Raw genomic sequence first — 22,129 nt, 5'->3', positions numbered from 1 at the left:
CCAACGAAGTCTCTTGAATGGGTCCCACTGCCACATCATTAGTCCACTTGTACGGTTTCAAAGTTTGACCAAATTCTGATTTGGACTTTGACCTTAAATATATAACGTAATATGGTTCATATTGACTTCTTTTTTTTTTTTTTACAAATATGGTAAAAATGATTCCACTTATTTTAATTAATTAAAAAGGGGAAATCTTGATTAAAAGATGTTTTTAATTAACATAACCAAAATACAAATAACTTAAACTTATGTTGATTAAAAAATAATTAACATAATATTTTAATTCTTTAATTTTTTAAAACATTTTTACTTAAACAAAATATTAAAATACCATTTTAGTCCATCCGCTTTAAATTTGGCTTAATTTTAGTTTTTGTAAGTTTAATATTAATTTTTATTAAAAATGATTAAATAATCATAACAATTTTCACCAAGAAAACACAAAATGTAAACTTTTATAGCAAATAAAAAATTACATTATTGAAAAAACTAAACTTATATAATGTATTATTAAAATTGAACATATAAAAATACAAAACTAAACTCAAAACGCTATTTTAATTCAAATAAAATCACTTATTATCAAGATCAAACCATTTATGTTTTTAGCCGTGATAATCTATTTTTTGAAAACTAGTACATTTTATTCTTTTAATTTTAAAATGTATCTTTTTATGGTTGATGTGTTTTTTTTAAAAGAAATAGGTTAAAAGGTGGTGAAGTAGTTGTTATTGATATTTTAAATTACAGAAAACCATTTTAAAAAATCGTTTTATAATTTAAAATGTCACTATTAAAAATTAGAGAATTGAAAAGCAATGATCTCTGAATTATTATCTGGATAATGAATATTTGATTGAAATCAAATGGATTTTGTTTTGCAAAAATAAAAATGATTAGATTTGAAGAGACGGAAAATGTCTTAGTCATTAATACGACAAAAAGCACCGAATCTAAGAGACAAACCTACGTATTTATAAATATAAATAAAAATGAAAGAGAAGTTTCTTACTTTACTGCCAAACTACAAACTTTTTATTATTATTATTTATTTATGCTTTTCTCCTTTTAACTTCTTATTTTATTCATCTTGCCCAACTCAAAATTTGCAACTTAACCCTCCACAATTTATTTTCTTAGTTTTTTTATGAAATGTGAAAGAAGAAAAGGATATTTTAATTAAAAATAGTGATAAAAAGATCTCTAAATTTAACAAGTTGGAAATGTCAAAAAATGTTACTTGCAAGTATGAAAAGCTTGATCATTATATTAGACATAATTTAATAAGACTTATTTTATTTTATTTTAAATTTTTCTTACCATCTTGGGTTCCTCTAATTGAATGAATTATCATATAATAATGTAGTCAAAGTCCACCAGATCCCAAACTCTATCCACCTTTTTTTTTTTTTTTTCTCTTCTTTAAATTAGGAAAAATAAATATAATAATTTATATAGTTAATAGTTAATGGCTGTCTTTTTAGAATTTTCTTTGATGTGGATGTGGACAAAGCTAAACAATATGCACAAGCCTAACCTAGTACATTCTTATCTTTTCATTCATTCATTATTTCTTTTTTTTTTTTCTTAAACAAAAAGTTAATAAAACTTTAATTCTTTTAGTACACACAAACTTGAATTGTGTAAGAAAAATAAAATTGGCAGAATTTGATGTTTGTGTTGTGTAGGTTGATTTAATGGTTTGATACCATTTGATACTTGTTTCATTTTTAACTTTTTTTTAAATCTAGGTTTTATTTCTTTTGGTTTTGGGGTTTTTTTTTCTGAACTTGATGAAGAATATTTAAATATTTATTGACTAGTTTTTATCTTGCCTTTGCCTTGGAACTTGTATATGCATAAAAATAGTATTTGAACTTTAAAAAATATGGCTAAACATATTGTTTTTGAAAACAAAAATCTTAATTTTATGTTAAAAATTAAAAAATAAAAAATAAAATAGTTATGAAACAAGATAATATTATTATTTTATAAAAAACTATATTGAAAAAGGTTTTAGAATTGGGTTAAAAATTCAAAATATAACATAAATTAGTGATAAAATCCACCCGAGAACAAAATTCTAAAAAATTAAGTTAAATTATTGAATGGAGTCTAGTTTATTTAGGTTTTATTTGGTACTTATTTGATTTTTAATTTTAAGTTGTTTGAAAATTATAGCATAAAATTCAGAGGTTGAGAGAAAGACAAAAAAAAAAAATTATTGTAAAAAATGGGAAGTAACTAAGAGAGATCTTAAGGTGCAAGAAAAGTTCATTAATTTAATTTTGTAAGTACACTTTGTATTAAAACCCACATTTAATAGTTTTTATAAAAATGATAAATGGCTTTTCGACACGTGGGAAATAACTACTGCCCACCCTATCATATATATATATGTATGTGAATAAGTTATTATAAATAGAAGGATAAATTATAATACATTTGAATATAAAAGTTGATTTTTTTTTTTTTTTTTTTTGTGGGGGTCCAAATAAATGTGTATGAACCCATACAAAAAACAGAATATTGAAAAGAAAAAAAAGTGCTAAGTTGATGTTGAACTTCTTTTGATATGTACTTTTCTTCACCTTTAGTTTTCTTTTAAAAATATATTATTATTATTATTAAAGTTATTTTTAAATACGGTAAAATGATACCAAATATTAAAAAAAACAATAACAAAATAAGATAAATTATGATAAATCAAATATAGATTATTGATATGTATATCATAATAAAATATAAATATAGATGCGATATTTTGCTATATTTATAAACATGTTTGAGAGTTTTAAATTTAATTTTAACATTATAATTTTGTTTTGACATGCTTTGGTTCTTTCTAATCCTACGAGTCTTCACACGTGAAAAGGATAAAGTGATGGAGGAGTTTCTTTGAATTTTTTTTGTATATTTATTAATACATTATTTTACATATGATTTTTTGTTTTAATTTTATAAAAAATTCATTAAAAATATAACGTCATATAATTAAAATTAGTGGACCTAATTTATGGAATGAAAAAGTTAAAGGTCAAAAGTAATGAAACTATGTCGCTCCTACTTGTGTATATGATAAATTAAATTGTAAATTAAAGCAAAGTTTACGACTCATTTTCTTTACTATTCATGTAGGCATAATGTGTTGTTCAAGCATATGATTTCAAAATTACAAACCAAGTTGTATTATACGGTCTTCACATATAGGTATTGTATAACATCAATACTAATAGCTAACTTAATGATAAAATCATCCTCTACTCTCTTAGATTCAAGCTCAACTCTTTACATTTTTTTTCAAATTATTTGTATCTGATGTGAACGAAAATTGTGAATATAATAAACATACACAGTTTGATCAACCATACATCAAAACAACTAAATAATTACTAAATTTATATTAAAAGAAAGTAATGGAATAGCTTTAAATAAATAGAATCTGAAAAAGGTGGAGATTGAAAGTTAAAAAGAAGTATTTGATTTACTTTTGATATATATAAACTTTGGTTATCTCAATTATATTACTTCATACATTCACATTATAATTACATCTCACCCACATGCTAATTAAAAGAACTTGTCCTTTTTTTCTTCCTCCTCCATTACACATTAAATAAAAATTGGTTAAATCAATATCATCTTTTTTTTTTCTTCAACATTCTTGTATATTCTAATGAAATAAGGTCAAATAATTATTTTTTGACATTTTATGATAACCATTTGTTTCTTTAACTTTTTAATTGTATCGTTTTCTCACTACTTTTTTATATTGGAATTTGTTTAATTAAAATTTTAAAAAAATTGGTTGAAAATTCTATGTATATTTTTAGTTTTCTAAATTTAAAATTGAATTTTAAAAACTAACTTTTTCAAAAATAAAAAAGTTTGACAAATTATTTACACTCCATCAAACAAAACTACAACTTGATTTTTTTCATATAAATGAAAAAAAAAAAAAAGAAACTAGAATATATAAGTAGGAATGTCATTTTCCATCTCCATCTTCGCTTCCCATTTCATTCTCCATCCACATGAAATCTTCCACCGAGAATTGGGTTGGGTTCTCTCAAGAATTCGTGAGATGGTTTTCGTTATTTATTTTTTAAAAGACCAATTAAATTGAAAGAAAACTATCAAAAGAAAAATTTAACAAAATATTTATACAAAAATCAAGTCTAATAAATTTTAATTTGTTAGTGTTATTTTTTAATATAGGGTAAATAGTTTGATTTTTCTTTAAAAAACATTTAATTTAAATCATTATGTTCGAAAAAATCTAATTAGACCTATCATTAAATGGTCTAGTTTTATATCATAATTTGAGTTTAAAGGTAAATTAGGTAAATTTTAACGTAAAAAACTAATCAACTTTTTAATAGAAAGAAATAAAAATGAATCAAATATTGACATATATATAATTTAAATTTAAACATACTCATTGTCTTGGTTAAGTGTGTTATTTACATAATAATAATAACAACAACAACATAAGTTTTATTTTTAATTTTTTTGTTGAAGCAAAAAATTATCTCTTATTTAAGGAAAGATATAAACAGAAGTTCCATAAAATGAAAATAGAAAAGAAAAAATAGAAAGAGGTTGGGACATTCTTCAGTCGGCAAAATCAGAGAACAATTCCAATATGAATTCTCTCAATCTCTCTTAAAAAAAACAACGAATATGACCGACATTTATTAATTTCATATCCAAATATTACTTCCCCTGTTTTTAATCAGTCAAAATAAAATAAAATAAAATAAAAGAACTTTTTTTTTCTCCAGAAAAATCTTTTCCTTTTTGCTTTTGGATTATGGATTTAAGGTTATTACTAATCATCCCAAAAATCTCAAATACAAATTCTTAAAAACAGAGACTTCCACTGTTCATATTTCGGCTCCCCTTCGTGTTTTTAAAAATCCCCAATTTTTCTTCTCTCTTTAAAATCTCCGATTCAAATTCAAATTCAAAAATCCTCTGTGTTTTCCCCTTGTTTTTTTTTTTTTTTCTTTGTTGGGTTTTCGAATTTTTAATAAAGAATTTGTATGTGCTCCTTGAAAGTGGCGAATCGGCGAGGAATTGGAAGTGACTTGGCACAATTTCCAAGTGGCGGCGCCGGAGATGGAGACGGTGACACTGGTGGCGGCGGAGGCGGCGGCAGCAGTAGCAGCGACGACCCTCATAGACTATTATATGGTCAACGTGATGACGGCGATTATTACTCTGCCGTTGGAGAAGTTTCCACGATTGTGTCTACGTTAACTAATGTAATGTCTGGGCAGGCGGCTCCCGATTGGGGCTACGGCAGGGGGCAGGGTTTTCCGAGGGGTTTTGTTTCTTCCTCCTCCTCTTCTTCTTCTTCGACGACATCTGCATCGGGTTCTTCGGGTTCGGAGCTAAGCTATGTTCCGGGGATGAGTAGTTATTGGGTTGGCCAAAAACGAATGCGTGAAGAAGAAATTAGTGTTCAAACACAGCATGATTTTCATTCTGCTTCGAGGGGTTTTAGTTTTATTAGGGGTTTTGATCATCATTTTTCTCAACCACAATCTTCCATTCCTCCAGGTTCGTCTCCACCATTCCCAACCACTTTGTTTTCAATCAACCTTTCTTTCTTTTACAAATCAACCAAACAAATAATAACAACAAAACAAACCATTCGAATATAACCCGAAAGGGAACTTTTCATATTACCACAGTTTCGTGTTTTCTATTATCATCCTCTAGATTTTTTGTTTAACTTCTTGAAACATAGGAAATAATGGTAGGAGAAGAATAACAAAATTATTTAATTTATAAGTGGGATCATTTTTGTAAGTTCAATTTTAAAACCAAATATTCAAATAACCATGAATTATTTCTAAGTTTTGTTGTTTATTTCTAATCTATATACTATTACTAAAAAAACAATGGAAAAAATAACGAAAGTTTGAGGAAAATAAAAATAATATGATTTAGACAAACCTTAATAATTAAGCATTGATATATTTAGTGAAGGTTAATATGGTGGATTATAATCTTCGTTAAAATTTGGGTTTGTAATATTAATTAATAAGCAATATAACAGTACAAAATATTTCCTTTTGGGTATTAAATTTTTTGTTCACATTGTTAATTAATTACTTCCATTTTTCTGTAGTCAAAGAAGAGGTTCCACCTCCACCGCACACCGCCGTTTCAAATCCCGCTGCCACCTTCGCAGCGTCGTCGATGACATCCAACGACGCGGTAGTCATCGGCGAGAGAAGACGACGATACAGAGGAGTACGACAACGTCCCTGGGGGAAATGGGCGGCGGAGATTCGCGACCCGCATAAGGCGGCGAGAGTTTGGCTTGGCACCTTCGATACGGCGGAGGCTGCTGCCCGAGCCTACGACGAAGCAGCCCTCAGATTCAGAGGAAATAGAGCAAAACTAAATTTCCCTGAAAATGTCAGATTAATTCATCCGCCGCAACACATTCCGGCGGCTGCCGCGCCCCAAATTGCTCCGCAGCAGACGGCGACGTTTCAGAGCCAAAATTACCGAGATTACATTGAATATTCCAATTTGCTTCAGAACCCCGGCGATATTCTCGGGCAGCCTTCGAGTTTACTGCAACAAATGTTCTATAATGCGCACTTGCCTCCATTTGAATCCTCGTCGTCGCCGGCTCCGGTACCGTCGATGTCCTCTGTTTCGAATTCTGTTTTGTTCACTCCGACGTTGCAACAGCAGCAAATGGGGATTTTCCGACAGCCGCCGCAAAATCAAAATCAGGGTGGCTCCGATTACTTTCCGGCTACTTCATGGGATGATTCCGGCGGCCAGTATCCTTCTTCGTCGTCCGGTTGATTATACGATTTTTTTCCCCCATTTTCATAGTAAAATAAAAGCATTTTTATTATTGGTTTTTTGCTCGAGAGTTTGTCCATCCATTTTTCAGTTCTTAGAAATGATACTTTTTCATTTTCATTTTTTTCCTAAAAAACTAAATTTCTTTATTCTAAGTTTTGCATGTATTTATATATAATGATGAACATGAAATTTTCTTCACCCTTAAAGGCCACATTATGGCATTATTTCATTACATTGAATGTTCAATTATGTTAGTTAACTGATCAGTTTAAACTCATTCAAACATGTTTATCTAAAAATTCATCTTCATGTTGGAATAATCTAACTTGCATTGCATTTAACAAGTTTGTGGATTTAATTTTTAATTATTTTTCTTTTTAGAATATATGAAATAAAAAAAATTGTAATACTGTAAACAAGAATATCAATTGTCTCGTTCATGAGTTGTTTGAAATTTTATTCAAAAAGGGAGAAAAAAGAATTAATAAATTATCATAGTATTATTCCATGTATGTGAAAATATTCTTGTTGTTGATATATTGACGCAATTTGTATCCATTACTTATACTTCTGGTCAACTATGCAATAATGTATGAAAATGATTGATCATATTATTACCACTTTCTTTGGACGGTTCGGTCTATGGTAGTATTAACTTAGTGCCTTTTATTTCTCAATAATATTTTAAAATACTTAGTAATTACATACGTTTGTTCGTTCTTACTCCAACCTTTTAGTGCACTTGAATTCCATCTCGTTTCACTTGGACAACCTCAATTTATAAGTTGATGAATAATGATCGTTAAGGTGTTGTGGTTACTTATATTAAATGAATAGTAGATTGTTTTATATTTAATCAATTCAAATTTGGAGACTTTAATTTTGTTTTTTTAGAACAATGTCCATTATATTTTACTCATAGTTTAAGTGAAAGTTTAAGTCAGTTGAATTTATATTTGTTTGATTGTTTTCAACTAAAATGATTGGATTTGAGTATATTCAAGATTGAACTAATTTGTGGATTGCAAACAACCAGAATAAGAAATCGAATTTAATTGAATGAACAAGTAATTAACATAATTAGCAATAATACAAAAAGGGAAAAAGGAATTTGCGTCCCAAAAATTTCAAGATATCTTTATGGGTCCTAACACATGTCGTTTCCTTATTCATAAATGAGAGGCACATGTTTCTATACAACAAAATAAATTCTTTCACATCTATTTTAAAACTCATACATACATATATGTATATATAGTGTTTTTCTTGTGTGAAAGAAAGATACAATATCAATACAATCTGCACAACTAATTTCTCTCATTATTTCAAAATAACTTAATTAATTTGTTATATTTATATATAAGAAGTAATTTTATGATTTAAAATAAAATAAAAGATGTAAGATGTTTTTCTAAGCCTAAAGTTCACAAAAAACCTTTAAAGAAAAAGAAAAAAGAAAAGAAAGGAAAAGTAGTAGTGGATGATGTGAACTTTACGCCATGAACAATCTACACTTTGTCCTTTCCTTAACAAGAAATATAAATAAATAAATAAATAAAAGCCCTATCTATTTTTGCATAATCAATTATAAAGATGCCACGTGGACGAAAAAGTAAGGGAGGTGGGATCCAGGGCGAGAGTGGTGCGTCGGAAAATGAATAATAATAAGGGTGTGAGGGTGAGGTGTCCGCATTGTGGACTTTGACAGTAATGACACGTGCGTAATTAGTTTAGGGTTGGGCACACGTGTCTCGGAAGGTCGGTGGAGGGATTGGTGGTTCACCTACCGCAGAACACTGTATGTTGTTGTTTCTATCTTCCACGGTTCGTAGTACAAAGGGTTTAACCGGAGAAGGAAGAAGAAAATCAATTTTAGGTCAAGCTTTTATTTCAGAAACTAAATTTTCAATAATTAACCTAACTCAAATCATGACCTTCCTGCTTAAATTGATGCATGCATGAGATATAGTTAGAAATCTATCGTTTATCGGCGACATACTTCATCAAGTTACAGATTTTAAAATTAGATAATTTATTATTATCCTTTTATTTACAGAGAAGTGTCCAAGAGAATTTAAAAAAAAGAAAACATTTCAAAGTGTTGAACTGAAAATTATGAAAGACAAGTGATTAAAAATACAAACTGAAAACACATGCATACAGAATCAATTATAGAATATGATCATATTTGAATATAGTATGCTTTTTTGTTTTAAAAGTTTGCTTTGGTTAATTCATGAGTTGAGTTTTGTTTGTTTTTCTCTCGTTTTCTTCTCAATTATTTGTACTTTTGATTATTCTATTTATTTATTTATATTTGAATCTAAGTAAAGTTTAAATAATCTTCTTTGAAATATGGGTTTCAAACTCTTGTTCATTGTTTTTTATTCTTTTTTTCAACTACTTGCTTTGAAAAAATGGAAAAAGCTAAAGGAAATTATATAAACTTATAACAAACATATTATTTTTGGACAAAATAAAGGGCTATCCATATGAGTAGTTTTTTGAACTTTTTTTTGTTGGGTATATATCAATTTTTTTAAAAAAAATCAAAATGGTTTAACATTTATGGGGGGAATCAAATTTCACCCTAAATTTATTAGAGAGTAGAATTAATTTCATCAACTTTTTAACTGTAAATTTAAATTAAGGTTACAAACAAATTTAACCTTAAATTTAAAAAGCAATGATAGGTGAATTTAGTTGAAATTGAACTTAAAGATTTAAATTTCAATATGAAATAAATTCAAAATCAAATTGGCTTAGTATATTTCATTATCTCATATCTCTCTTGTTCATGTGTTTTCTCAATTTATAGGGTTATTCTGAGAACAAGTAATAAAGAAAAGAAAAACAGTGTAATTAATGGTAAAAGTTTAGATCATGTTTTGGTAATCATTTGATTTTTCCTTTTTGTTTTTTAAAATTAAGTTTATAAATACTTTCACCTTCATGAAATTAAAATTATTAACAAATGAGAATTGAAATTTTACAACTGTTACTATCAATTCTTTTATAAATGTGAAAAAACCAACTCTAAATTTGAAAACGAGTAAGACTCATTTGGCAGCAAGTTTTCTTTAGTTTTCTATTTCTAAAATCTATGCTTGTTTTCTCAATAAAATTTTAAAAACAAAAACAAATATCTGAAAACTAATTTTAAAAATTTTCATAATTTGACTTCATTCTTGAAAGTATTAATGCAGAGTTAATAACAAAACAAACAACTCATTGAAGAAAGTATATTTGTAAACTTAATTTAAAAAATAAATGATTTGCAAATTAAATAATTGCCAAAGAGGATTTAAGATTTTAAAAAATTATTTATATTTTTTAACTTTTAGTCTAATATCAAAAGAGTGAGAGACATACCTAATTTTTAGAAGAAAAGGATGACTTTCAAAAATAAAAAATCAAACAACAAAGTAGTCATCAAACGGGTCTTAATCGTTTTTTCAAAAAGAAATTGAAAACTAATTTATTAGTTTTCATTTAGTCAACCTTTTGTTTTTAGAATTGTGTTTGTTTTCTGTAAACTTCTTCATCAATTTTTTGGCTAATTACGTAAACACAAGTTTTCAACAATCTTTTTTTCTTAATAGAAAGTTTTCAATGTTTTCTTTTAAAAAACAATTTGAAGAAGTGGATGAGAAAACAAAGAAATAAATAAATAGAAGTAGGGTTTATAATTCAATTATAAAATAAAATTTAAAACCTTATTTGGTAATCAATTGATTTTTTGTATTTGAAAATAGAGTCTCCATCCTTCTAATTTCTTATAATATAATACAACTTTCTTGAGTAAAACAATTAATTTTTTAGTCAAAATTTAAAAATAAAAACAAATTTTTTAAAATGTTTTTTTTTAGTTTTCAAAATCTGTTCCGATTTTTGAAAACATTGGTGAATTTTTTTTTTTAAAAATAGTTATGAAACGTCTACACTAACACCTAAAGTGGAACCTAATAATACCTAACAATTTCTTCTTGTTTTTCTTCTTTTTTTTTGTTTTTTTTGTTTGTGTTTTTAATTAATAGAAGGATAGATCAATAAAAATCAAAAGATTGAGTAAAGAAAAAAAGAAAAGCAAAAAGAAATGTTGTTTGAAATTGAGAAGTGACCCAAACCAAACTTGGAACAAATAATGTAGAAGTTAAAATGTGCAAAAATAAAATTGTTGGGTTTCTAAACCTAATTATCTTTTAAAAATGGATGGTCTAAATTGGGATAATAGTTTCTACTTTTATTTTAAAATGACCACCAAAATTGTGCCTCTTATTGAGGCAAACCATCATTGCTATGACCCTTTCCAAACCATCTACCCTACTACTCTTCTTATCATATTTACGTCTTACTTCATTCTTCATTCTTCTTTCTCTTTTATTTCTTCTAGCCCATAAACTTTTTAACATTTTATTTTAAGTCCTTCATTATATTTACCTTTGTTCTTTTAGAGTGATTTACATGACTTATTTATTTGAACGAACAACTTATGTGTAATTGAATGGATAACATATTCTCTAGTTCACCAAAGCTTAAGTTCTAATTGTTACGCCTTCAAGCAAACTACAAGATGATTTTGAGTAGAGGTTAATTTCGTGAGGAGAAAAAAATGTTAGATCCAAGTAAATAGAAAGTGCAAAAACTAAAAAATCATGAGGATCATACATGAAAAACTCTATAATTTGAATACTTCATTCAAAGTATATAAGCCTAAATTTGAATATTCAAAGATACAAGACTGAAATAGAATGTCACAAAACATAATAATTTAACCCATTATAAATTACAACAGTATGAAAACTTGAGTAAATATTAAACAGTTAAATGGACCTTAAATAGTTCAAAAATCCATATTTAGTGTATGCAAAGATCTACAGTTATATGGATATTTCTAGTTGTCAATAATTCAAAGGCCATCTAGATTTATGAAGATGGTTCTGTCTCAATTCTGGCCCATCCAATTCATCAACTGATACATCAGAGTTCAAACTTCAAAGGGGAGCATTAACAATTAGATCTTTTTTTTTTCTTTTTTTCTTTTTTTTTTTTCTTTTTTTTGAAGTCCCAGCTTCATGTAGTGATTAATTACACAAAGAATAAACCACACAGGAAAATAATTCAGTTCATAGAGAATGTTACACAAATTATCAACATCAAAGAGGAGAATGAGAAGTAGAAATGACTTGGGCAGAGAAAACACTCTTTCACCTTCCTCCGACAACAATTAATAAGCAGCTGCATAGCATGCCCTATACTTTGCAAAATAGAATAACCAGCATCACCACAAAATATAAGAGTATAATTCATACCCGGTGTGAAGTTCTGTTTCTTCTTCTGCTTCTTGACGATTTCGACTTGATTGTTAGAATCATAATTTGTATTGGGAATGCTTATAGGATATGATAGACTTTGTCACTGACGAGTTTCTTTCGAAGGGGCATAGCCTCTGCTTTCGGTAACATTGGCATTGGCAAGAACGTCCGATGCGATGTCCCAGCTTCCACTTCTGCGACCCCAACTTGAGTGTCGAGCATCTGATCGAATGGTGGGGGCTCGATGATCGGAGCCCAAACTAGAGTCTACCTCTGAGACATTAAGCTGAGGACCAGTGCTCCCTCTACTGCGTATATCCTCGTTAATGTCTTCGATGTTACGTCGCTGGGAAATCTTCAGTAGGTCCTCACCAATATCCAGATCATCTTCAACCTTTGAACGTGGATCCCCACCCAAATCATCTTGTTCAGCTGCACCCATCTCACGCAAAGGAGGAGGGGCTGGAGGGGGCGGTACCTCCTCTTGTACAAAGGCCCGAAAGTTGTTCATTGAGGGCTTCACTTTTGAGCAAAATACTTCCAGAAAATTATTCAGACAACCTCGATTGTAGACATTCAACCTGCTGTCAGCTCGGTACCGGAAATTTTCATAGGTGGTCTGGAAAAATAGAGTGATTTAAGCTGGTTAATACAAATTAAACATGCACGCATACACAAAATACAATGCTAGGCACCCAGTGTACTGCAAATTACAGCCACAACTTTCACAACTTCAAAATGAGAATCTGATTAGTTCGATAATCTATTTGTTATTTTACTTTTGACTATAGAAAATTAAGCTTATAAACAATACTTCTACCTTAAAGAAAGTTTCTTTTGTTTGGTTGTCTTAATTTCAAAACCCAAGTCAAATTTAAAAACTAAGACTCCGTTAGATAACTATTTGGTTTTTGAAAATTAAGTCTATTTTCTCTCAATTTCTTACGATAGTTCTCATATTTTTTAAGTAAAATAGTTGAATTCTTAGTCAAACAAATTCCAAAAACAAAAACAAAAAAAACACTTCAAAACTTTAGTTCGGTTTTTTCAAATTTTGGTAGAAAATAGATAAGCAAGGAAATAAAATTAGAGGAGAAATGGGAGCCTTATAAGCTTAATTTTCAAAAACTCTGGACAAAAAAATCAAATGGTTACTAAAGGGCCTAAAAGAAAAAGTTTCCATTTTTTCAAATTTTGTTATTATTATTATTTTTAATTTGACTAAAATTACAAGCGTTTCTTCAAGAATTGCAAAAGACTAAAATATGAAATTTGGGAGAAAACGATCATAAATCTAAAAAACAGAACTAAAAACAGCGTTGGTACAAATGGAGCCTTAACAATTCAGCGACCTAGCATTCCTACCTTTTCAGAAGAAAACTTCAAAGCCGTGAGGCAGATTTTGGTTATCATTAAATATAAAGCAAAATTTTAAAATCGAAAATTCAGCCTCACTAGAACTTAATAAGTTCTCCCGGTGTTATTCAATAAGTAAGCTTGCAAATCTATTTATAATTGGGTAAAAACACACAGTAGAATCCTGACCAAATCCCCAATTTTTCCCACATAGGGAAAGAGAGGATAGTATATAAAGATGAATTTTACCCACTAATTAGACTATTGAGTTATAACACCAGTGGATGCAAAAACTGGATTTATAGACAAAGGCAGAACTTAACCAACCTGGTTCGTGCCTATAAGGTACAGATGGAAGCCTGTGAGTCCACCAACAAACCACAGAGAGATGAAACAATAAGCCATTAGAATCACTGAGGCAGGGGACTCCTTCATCGCCTTCCAAACTGTGCCTTTATTTTCCTCCATCAGAACTTTAATGTAAAAGGCTGACATTGCAAATACGTAGATGCAAAGAAGGGTTGAAGATGACACAAACATAAAGAAGTAGCGATAATTACGCTGCACAAATACAAAGGGTGATTGGATTGGTATTAAGATGCAAAAGAAAATAGAAATTGAGAATAATTTAGCTAGGACAGTATAGAACTTAAAGGTTAATAATGAAATTGAGAGGAAGTCTAAGAACATACAAGACCAATGCATTGACCAACCCACGGGCAATGGTGATCAAATTTTTGAACGCAATTGTTGCAAATAGAGCAATGGGAGCAACGAGGAGGACGGTAGAGCATACATGTGTCACAGTATTTCACCCTCACAGCAACACCGTTGACTATAACTTCTTTGGTTCGAGGAAACTGAAGGCTTGGTGTTTGTCTTCCCCCATGCTCATTTGGCATAGAAGACTCATAACGAATTTCATCTTCTGGGGGATGTGGATTCCGTGGAATTATACCTGGGTCCCGGGAGGACGTAAGGAAAAGCAGCACCAATACCTATGAGAACAACCAAGTGACCACTTTATATCAAATCTTGTACACTTTTTGTTTTCTTCTAAAAGAAAAGTGTACTGGAACTTTGTAATTTAATTAAAAAGAGTACTAGGCATCAAAATTAAAGCTGATACTTATAATCCTGGCCTAGAAACAATGTCATATGCAGTCACACAGTAAATATCCATAGTAGCATATTGTTTAACTATTTGGCACCAGAGAATTAGCTCATTGAAAATTATAATTATCCGTGGTGCCACAACTCCAGGGGAAGGACTTGGAGGCAAGACGTTTTTGTATATTCTGCTGTGCCAAGATGTGTAGAAGCCATGTGATGTTTGTGATAAAATAAGGAAAAAATTATTTCTAGCCATCGGGTTCTTCGTCACAAGACTATGAAACAGTCGACCCAGAATTTATTTCTGCCCTCTTAGGCTTTATTTTTATTTTAATAAGATGGCTCTAGAGACTAATATGCAGAATGAAAACCTATATAATCTCTCAGTTTTACTCTGATCTGTCACCTCCTCTATTTCCTTACTACCTTTCCCTTTTTCCTTTGGATAAGAAATATGTCATTAATGAATGAAATAAGGGAAAACTCCAAATCCGAAAGATGACTACAGCAAATATTTTCAATTGGAAACTGAATAAGATAAACTATATATCTATATTTTATTGGGCAATGCATTTAATACCAATCCAAATTGGAAACTGAATAAAATATTTCCAATTGGTATTAAGATACAAAGGGTGATTGGATTGGTATTGGGATGAGAGAAATGCTAGAATCTTCTAGGAAAAATTCAGACTGACAAAGGACATTATTTGATTCTATCGTTCTGCTAGGACTCTTCCTCCTGCACTCAGAAAATCCCGAACAAATCTAGAGAAACAGAGACAGTACTCTGTGGATATATATATTGCAATCAAAACAAGATAATGTTCACAATGCAACTCCAGAACAAAAGAAAATAAGAACAGCAAGGTATTATCAAGGAAAACTAATAAAAGACTTTCCCAGCAATTTCGAGAAGGATGGTTCTTCTCCAAAAGCTCTCAGCAGCTTTTTTCCCAAAATATAGCCTAGCCTCAGCAATCCCCAAAAACATTCCTTGAGTACCCCAATTCCCCTGGTGGGTCCCTCAAAGGATATTGCCCGCATTTGTCATCATTGGCCATGCTGTCATCTTGACTATTCCCCTTTTACCTCTGCGTCTGTAGGTATGGATAGTAGGAGATCTAACACGTTCACACTGCTTTTTTTTCTCTTTTTGTGGAAAGATACAAGTTGTTAATAGTCATAGCTTTTCCTTTCTTATTGCAAACTAGACACATCTTTTGTATACCCTATGAAATGGCCATGCTGTCATCTTGATTATTCTCCTTTTTACCCCTGCGTCTGTAGGTATGGATAATAGGAGGTCTAACACGTTCACACTGCTTTTTTTTTTCCTTTTTGCGGAAAGATACTAGTTGTTAATAGCCATAGCTTTTCCTCTTTTCCTTATTGCAAACTGGACACATTTTTGTATACCCTATGAAATGGACCTTTTGTGCCTTTGATATCTTTGGATTTTTCATTCAATCAATGACATTGTATCTTATCAAAAAGAAAAAAATTCCAACATCTCAAGTGCCCATAGAAGCTATATAATACTGATAATCTTGAGTAGTGACCATTTTTAAAGTCCAAATGAGAATTGCTTCTTGATTTAATCATATGGTGGGGTATTTTAAGGCCATGTTTGGGCTTAAAATTAATAGGAGCAACTGTTAAATTTTGAGCACTAATTGAGATCAAGGAAAGCTTAAAAGGTGGGCAGATGTGATTGGTTGCAGGGTTGGCTCCTTTCTTTCCTCCTACCTTGCCTTCTCTGGGATGGAATCCCAAACGCCACCCAAAACGTTGAAAAAAGGGCCAATGCTATAGCCTACGAAGAGAGGACCCAATTTTGAACGATGCCAAAGGTCTCAAAATTTCACATCTAACTACTGGGTGGCCTCATTTTGAGTGATATTAAAGTTTTTTGCCCATAAAGGCTGAAAAAAATATGCCCAAGAGTTGGTTTTTATTTTGGGGGTCTTTTTGGAACCCCATTATCGAGAAGATTCGTACGAGATTAGCCTTGCCTCGTGGAAGGAAGCTGTTTTCTCTAAAGGTGGTAAACTTACTCTGATTAGATAGATCTTGGTTAGGTGTGAGGTTGTAAGGCACCTGTGAATCAGGGAGGGTTGGACTTGGAGATTGAAAATTAAAGGCTTCGCAACAAAACTCTGTTGACTAAATGGCTTTCGTGTTTTGCCATGAGCGTTGAGCCCAAATCCTTGTGTGATAGGATTATTGTGAGTCAACATGACGCCAATCCTTATCATTGGGTGGCTAAAGGGGTTAAAGGCACACACACCCTGAAACTCATGGAAAGGTATTTTAAGCTTCCCACTTTTTCCCATTTAGTCAGTTGCATTATGGGGGATGGTAAGGATATGTATGTTTGAAAAGATTAGTGGGTGGAGAATAGTCTCCTCTGCTCAGCGTTTCCTCATCTATATCATTTGTCTTTATTTAAAAATTGTCTGGTCTCTGGTTTTCTTGGTTTGGTTGGGGAGCTTTATGTCCTTTTTTTTTTGTTCCGTCGTCATTTATCCAATAGAGAAACAACAGAGGTTGCCTCTTTTCTATCTTTGTTGGATGAATGCAATTCTAGGGCTAGGAGAAGGAACATTCATGTTTGGAGTCCTAACCCTATTGAATGGTTTTGTTGTAATAGGTTATTGCCAGATCCATCTCATGTTAGTGAACCGGTCTTCGATGTGGTTTGGAGGATACCAAAGAAAATCAAGTTCTTTACTTGGCAAGTTTTGCTAGGTCAAGTGAACACTCTGGATAGGCTTGTCAGAAAGACATTCTCATTAATTGGTCCTTTCTACAATATTTTTTATTGGAAGGTAGAGAAATACCTGCATCAATTTTCTGGGAGTGTCAATTTTGTGGAATTGTTTAGTATAGGAGTTTGATGTTCAGATAGTTGGCCAGAGGAATATTCGTGTGATGATCGAGGAGTTCTTCCTCTGTGGTTTGCTGGTATATTTGGGGAGAGAGGAACAATAGAAAGTTCAGGAATATGGATACGGATAGGATAGGGACTTTAATGAGGTTTGGTCCTCAGTGATGTTTCATGTTTCACTTTAGACTTTGATACCGAAGCTTTTTTGTAAATATTTTCTGACATCCTACTTAGATGGAAATCCCTTCTTTAGAGGGGTGTAGTTGTGGGCTTTTTTATACCCTTGTACTCTTTTATTTTTCTCAATGAAAGTTGTTAGATTCTACCCCCAAAAAAAATGTGGCCGTCCAAATGATCAAATATTACAAACTTGAAGGAAGAAAGCATATAAATCCATAATTCACCATCTAAGCATATAAATCCATAACATAAACATGAAAAACAGTCTTGACTTCAAATAAATGTCAAAACACTAGCTCGACCAGAGGAAAAGTCAGAGAATACTACTTACGTGGATGGTAAACACAATAGCTACTACCAGTACTGCATATCCAGCATTATATGGTTTAAATTCATGCACAAGATTCCTTGCAACGAATGCACAAAATATTATAACGGGAACAGTGATCAATGAAATAGTCACAATGAGTGACCTTGCATCAGGCCCAAATATTAGCCTTCCTCCAAGGATAAACTTCTGCAAGAGAGGTGTCAAACAAGTTTTCAGAAAATGTATAGAATAAAACATATGTTTAGACAAAGGAAAATACAATTGTATAAGCAGAAACTTTCCACAGTTATTCTTAATCCAAATAAAACAAGAATCTCTCTCATCGGATAGAATGAAATCAAACATGGTTTTACTTGGAAACCAATAATAAAGCAACTGAATGAGTATTTCAATTTATGAGAAAAGGTTACAAAAAAAATCCAATTCAACGTTAGAGATGCCACAGTCGCAAAAGTGGAGAAGAGTCACAAGAGATCAGTCAACTGAACAAAAAATTCAATTCCATATTAAACCATGAGGACAAGGTAAGGCATCTGAATATATCAGAAGTGAGAATAGCCCAAAGGCGTTACAATACTACCACCCTGTTGAGAAGGCTGAGGCCTCTCCCTTCTCTCTATGAGAAATACCTTAAAACTGACAACATGAAAAAGGAAATATAACAACATCTACTTTTAAACTCTCTCTCTCTCTCTCTCCTGTCTCTCCAGTCCATCATAGTTAACAACCTGATGGTCCCCATAATAAGAAATCGCTCAAAGCCCTTCCCTTCATGGAACGATCTTGTCTCCCTGCATCTACCAACTTACCCTTTCTCCAATTTTGATATACAATTGGTGCCTAACAAATGCGTGGATGATTTTCGGATATGGAGGAAAAGAAGGATGAGTTTGAAGTCTAAGCAACTACCATACGTAAAAGTGTAAATCTGTCAATATCTTCGTTCAGATTCCAACTTTTCTATATGATTCCTTCCATTTCAGGAATCAGGATGAGATTTAGAAAACTGAAACATGATGTAAGATAGATATAAACAACATTTTTACATGTCATTCAAGCAATATTGTCAATATCAGATACATTGAATGCTGGGGTGTCCGAGGGGTTTTACTAATGAAAATTTCCATAACTACTGAAAATGATTTTCATTTAAAATAAGGAGGCCAAAATTATAATCCTGAAAACGTTAACTAATTTGAATAGCCTCAAAAGCTTCAAGTCTTGAAGTAGTTTTACCACAGCACTGAAGACTTAGATGAATCCAAGAAGCTAAAAGAATCCGCAAGAGCAAAGCAACTGTAAGGCTCCTAGTTAGGAATATATTGGGATAATTAGTATGATTAGTAGAAAGGGACATTCTATTAATTAGACATCAAGTTTGTTAGGTTTTTTGGTAATAAGTAGTATGAGAGAGTATGGTTAGAGTTGTGAAGAATGTTGTGGGATTTCCTTTGGAAAATTTGGGAGAGTATTATCAGCCCTCTAAAATGTATCGAGGTATATTGTAGTTTCTTCATTGATATTGAAATATATATTTCTATATTTAGTGTTCTTTGTTGTTTTTAGTGTCCCTGAGTATTTTTGGTAGGCAGTATCCTAACAGCAACACACTATGCAATCTAGGGCTTCTCCAAGGCATGTGTTAGACCTCCAGTGATACACACATACGTTGGGAGGAGTAGTAAGGGAAATTCTCCTATTATTGATTTTGTTGAGACACACATACGTTAGGAGGGGTCACTATAAAAGTATTTTAAGTTGCTGTTTTGGGGTTATGCTTTTGATGTAATATTGGTGTAGCCAATCAGGAGAGAACCCCCCTCTCTAAAGGTGAAATTGTGGTGTACCATCCTAAACATCAATATAAATATATTATGACTTCCGGTCAGCAAAATTATAGACTTTGTTTGAAGCCCAAGATAGAACGACATAGAATAGAAAAAAGAAAAGGACATACATACAAAAACATGTCTACCTTGAATGTGACAGCAAGAGTGTAAACTAATTCTTGCCAACATCTTTGATATGTTATCTGACCTCAACGGTTCAACCCCATGTCAAGTTTTGTGCTCCATTCAACCATTCTGATACTTTAACCAAGAAGCTAATCTTATTTCCATCATTGGAGTAATCAAACTGTGGTTGACTGTGGGCACAACTATAGGTATGCTCTCCAAACCACTAAACTAAACAGAGTTCAACTTATTTCCATTCTTATTATGGTGGATCTAACAGTCTTCCCATGTTAACATCCGTGACGGAGATGCTTATCCCTAGGTTTATGGGTCTGGTTTCTTTGTAAATGACAATTGATGACATATAGTTATTTAATAGCTTAAATATGAGGAACAAACAAAACCAAATCCATTAAAATTTAAATGGTACTTGAAATATGCGTTCACAACTTTTTACTCATAGTTTGAAAATCTTCCAAAAGGCCTCCCATGATCTTGTTAATTTCACCCAGAATTAGTCAAAGACACCTGTTATTAAAAAAATCCCAGTTCTATTCACAATCAATCCATTCCAACTCTTGTCTATAAATAAAACACCGTCAAAATGGATCCTTCCAAGAGACTCACAATTATTCATAACGTAGACAAAAGTCTACACACACGTCCAAGCTAAAAGGTACAAACCGGAACCTGGCCTCAGAAAACTCCACCTTTGTACTAAACTCTAAACCAACAATTTTAGATAACAAAGGCATGCCACGTCACCTAAAATGTCTTGAGGCCCCACGTTACTCACATAAACGACTACACCATACTTGGCCTGTCCAATCTCCCTAAAGCCTATTCCTATGCAATAAATTGCTCTTTCGTCGTAGCAAAAATTTGAAAGGGGTGTAAGGAACTGAGGGAGCGAGTACTTATGATCTAAAGAACTCCATTTGCTTCCAAGAACGGAAAGCAAGCTCTCTAGTCAACTAAGCCATTGAGCTCGACAATTTCTAGGCCAAGAAAAGTAATACACAAAACAAAAACAGGAAAGGAAGTTTGGAATTTATCCTCGTTGCTTCCACTTACTAATCAAACCCCATCAAAACAATGAGCTACAAAACCCAATGAAACCTAATTGGACCAAAAATCCAAACTCCATCAAATGAAAATGAAAACCAATACAAAATCCAAACATAACCCACCTAAATTCCGTCGAAATATGAAAAATCAGAGAGTACCCAGATGAAGAAAAACGCAATCAAATCGGAAAAAAAAAAAGGCAGAGTTTATAAGAAACTCACATTACTCCCTTTCCAAACTTGATAAACGCGCTTGGCCATGATGGCAGGCACGGAGTTCCCCGTCGAAACTAAGCAGGAAGAGAGTCAAATATTTGGAACTTATGGATGGTCATTTCGTCGGCATTCAGACCGACCGAGGTAAAAAAGTCACAGGGGACGATTCACCCCGATCAGTCGACGGCGATTTATGGAGCAAACTTAAGCTTTGATTTGGGTTTTTGCGGGTAATGGCGATTGTTGATTCCAATTGTGAAGAGATTTTGGAAAGAGAAATGAGGAATTGAAGATTTTACAGTGGTCGCCCTCTTTCTTTCTTTCTCCCCCCCAACTTGTGAGGAAAATCTCCTTGCGAACGAAATAACAAACTGAATTAAAAAGCCTTCGAGAAAAGGGAAAAAAAACTCATCCTTCACGCTGCTCGTTTACTAATGCACTTCTATTTTCGTGCTCTTTTTTTTATCTTTTCTTTACCGAAATTACATATTTAACCTTCCCCTTTGACTTGGATTTTATGGTCATTTAGTATTTGAATCTTAATTTATTTTCCAATATTAATTCATTTCTATGCTTTCTTTTTTTCTTTTGATAAACAATAAGGATGGAGTTGGCATTTCAAATGGCTTCTCTCTTTTCTTTTTTTTTCTTTTTTTTGACTTCAACTAGATTTGATACTAAGAATTTAAATCTCCAACTTTTTAGTTGGATACATATGTTCTAATAGATTCAACTACACACGTACATACTTTCTTATTGTTTAAATTGAAAATAATGATTTATGGTATACGAGGCAAAACTGGTTCATACTCGTTCAAAAATTTTATATGATTTAACCTTTTCTTTTCTTTCTTGCATGTGTTTAA

The 22,129-nt window shown here is 31.5% G+C and overlaps 2 protein-coding genes across 2 annotated transcripts; one reads left to right on the top strand and one right to left on the bottom strand.

The window, feature by feature from the left end:
• Positions 1 to 4,610: 4,610 nt before the first annotated feature.
• LOC101213348 (ethylene-responsive transcription factor ABR1) lies at positions 4,611 to 7,117 on the top strand. Its single transcript, XM_004140959.3, has 2 exons — positions 4,611 to 5,568; positions 6,143 to 7,117. Exons 1-2 carry the CDS (start codon positions 5,049 to 5,051, stop codon positions 6,835 to 6,837), a joined length of 1,215 nt encoding a protein of 404 aa, XP_004141007.1. The 5' UTR covers positions 4,611 to 5,048; the 3' UTR covers positions 6,838 to 7,117.
• Positions 7,118 to 11,668: 4,551 nt separating this feature from the next.
• Positions 11,669 to 21,308, bottom strand: LOC101222635 (protein S-acyltransferase 8). Its single transcript, XM_004140914.3, has 5 exons — positions 21,270 to 21,308; positions 18,026 to 18,211; positions 14,204 to 14,509; positions 13,839 to 14,072; positions 11,669 to 12,774 (listed from the first exon to the last, which is right to left on the bottom strand). Exons 1-5 carry the CDS (start codon positions 21,306 to 21,308, stop codon positions 12,256 to 12,258), a joined length of 1,284 nt encoding a protein of 427 aa, XP_004140962.1. The 3' UTR covers positions 11,669 to 12,255.
• Positions 21,309 to 22,129: the final 821 nt, after the last annotated feature.

This window comes from Cucumis sativus, chromosome 6, assembly GCF_000004075.3.
Source record: "Cucumis sativus cultivar 9930 chromosome 6, Cucumber_9930_V3, whole genome shotgun sequence".
NCBI lineage: Eukaryota > Viridiplantae > Streptophyta > Magnoliopsida > Cucurbitales > Cucurbitaceae > Cucumis > Cucumis sativus.
This window is presented reverse-complemented; position numbering and strand designations above follow the sequence as displayed.

Coding starts and splice junctions, on each gene's coding strand:
- LOC101213348 (XM_004140959.3), top strand. CDS start 5,049: ATGTGCTCCTTGAAAGTGGCGAATCGGCGAGGAATTGGAAGTGACTTG. Junction 5,569..6,142: donor ACAATCTTCCATTCCTCCAG/GTTCGTCTCCAC, acceptor ATTTTTCTGTAG/TCAAAGAAGAGGTTCCACCT.
- LOC101222635 (XM_004140914.3), bottom strand. CDS start 21,308: ATGGCCAAGCGCGTTTATCAAGTTTGGAAAGGGAGTAAT. Junction 18,212..21,269: donor AAGTTTGGAAAGGGAGTAAT/GTGAGTTTCTTA, acceptor CCTCTCTTGCAG/AAGTTTATCCTTGGAGGAAG. Junction 14,073..14,203: donor TTGGTCAATGCATTGGTCTT/GTATGTTCTTAG, acceptor GTATTTGTGCAG/CGTAATTATCGCTACTTCTT.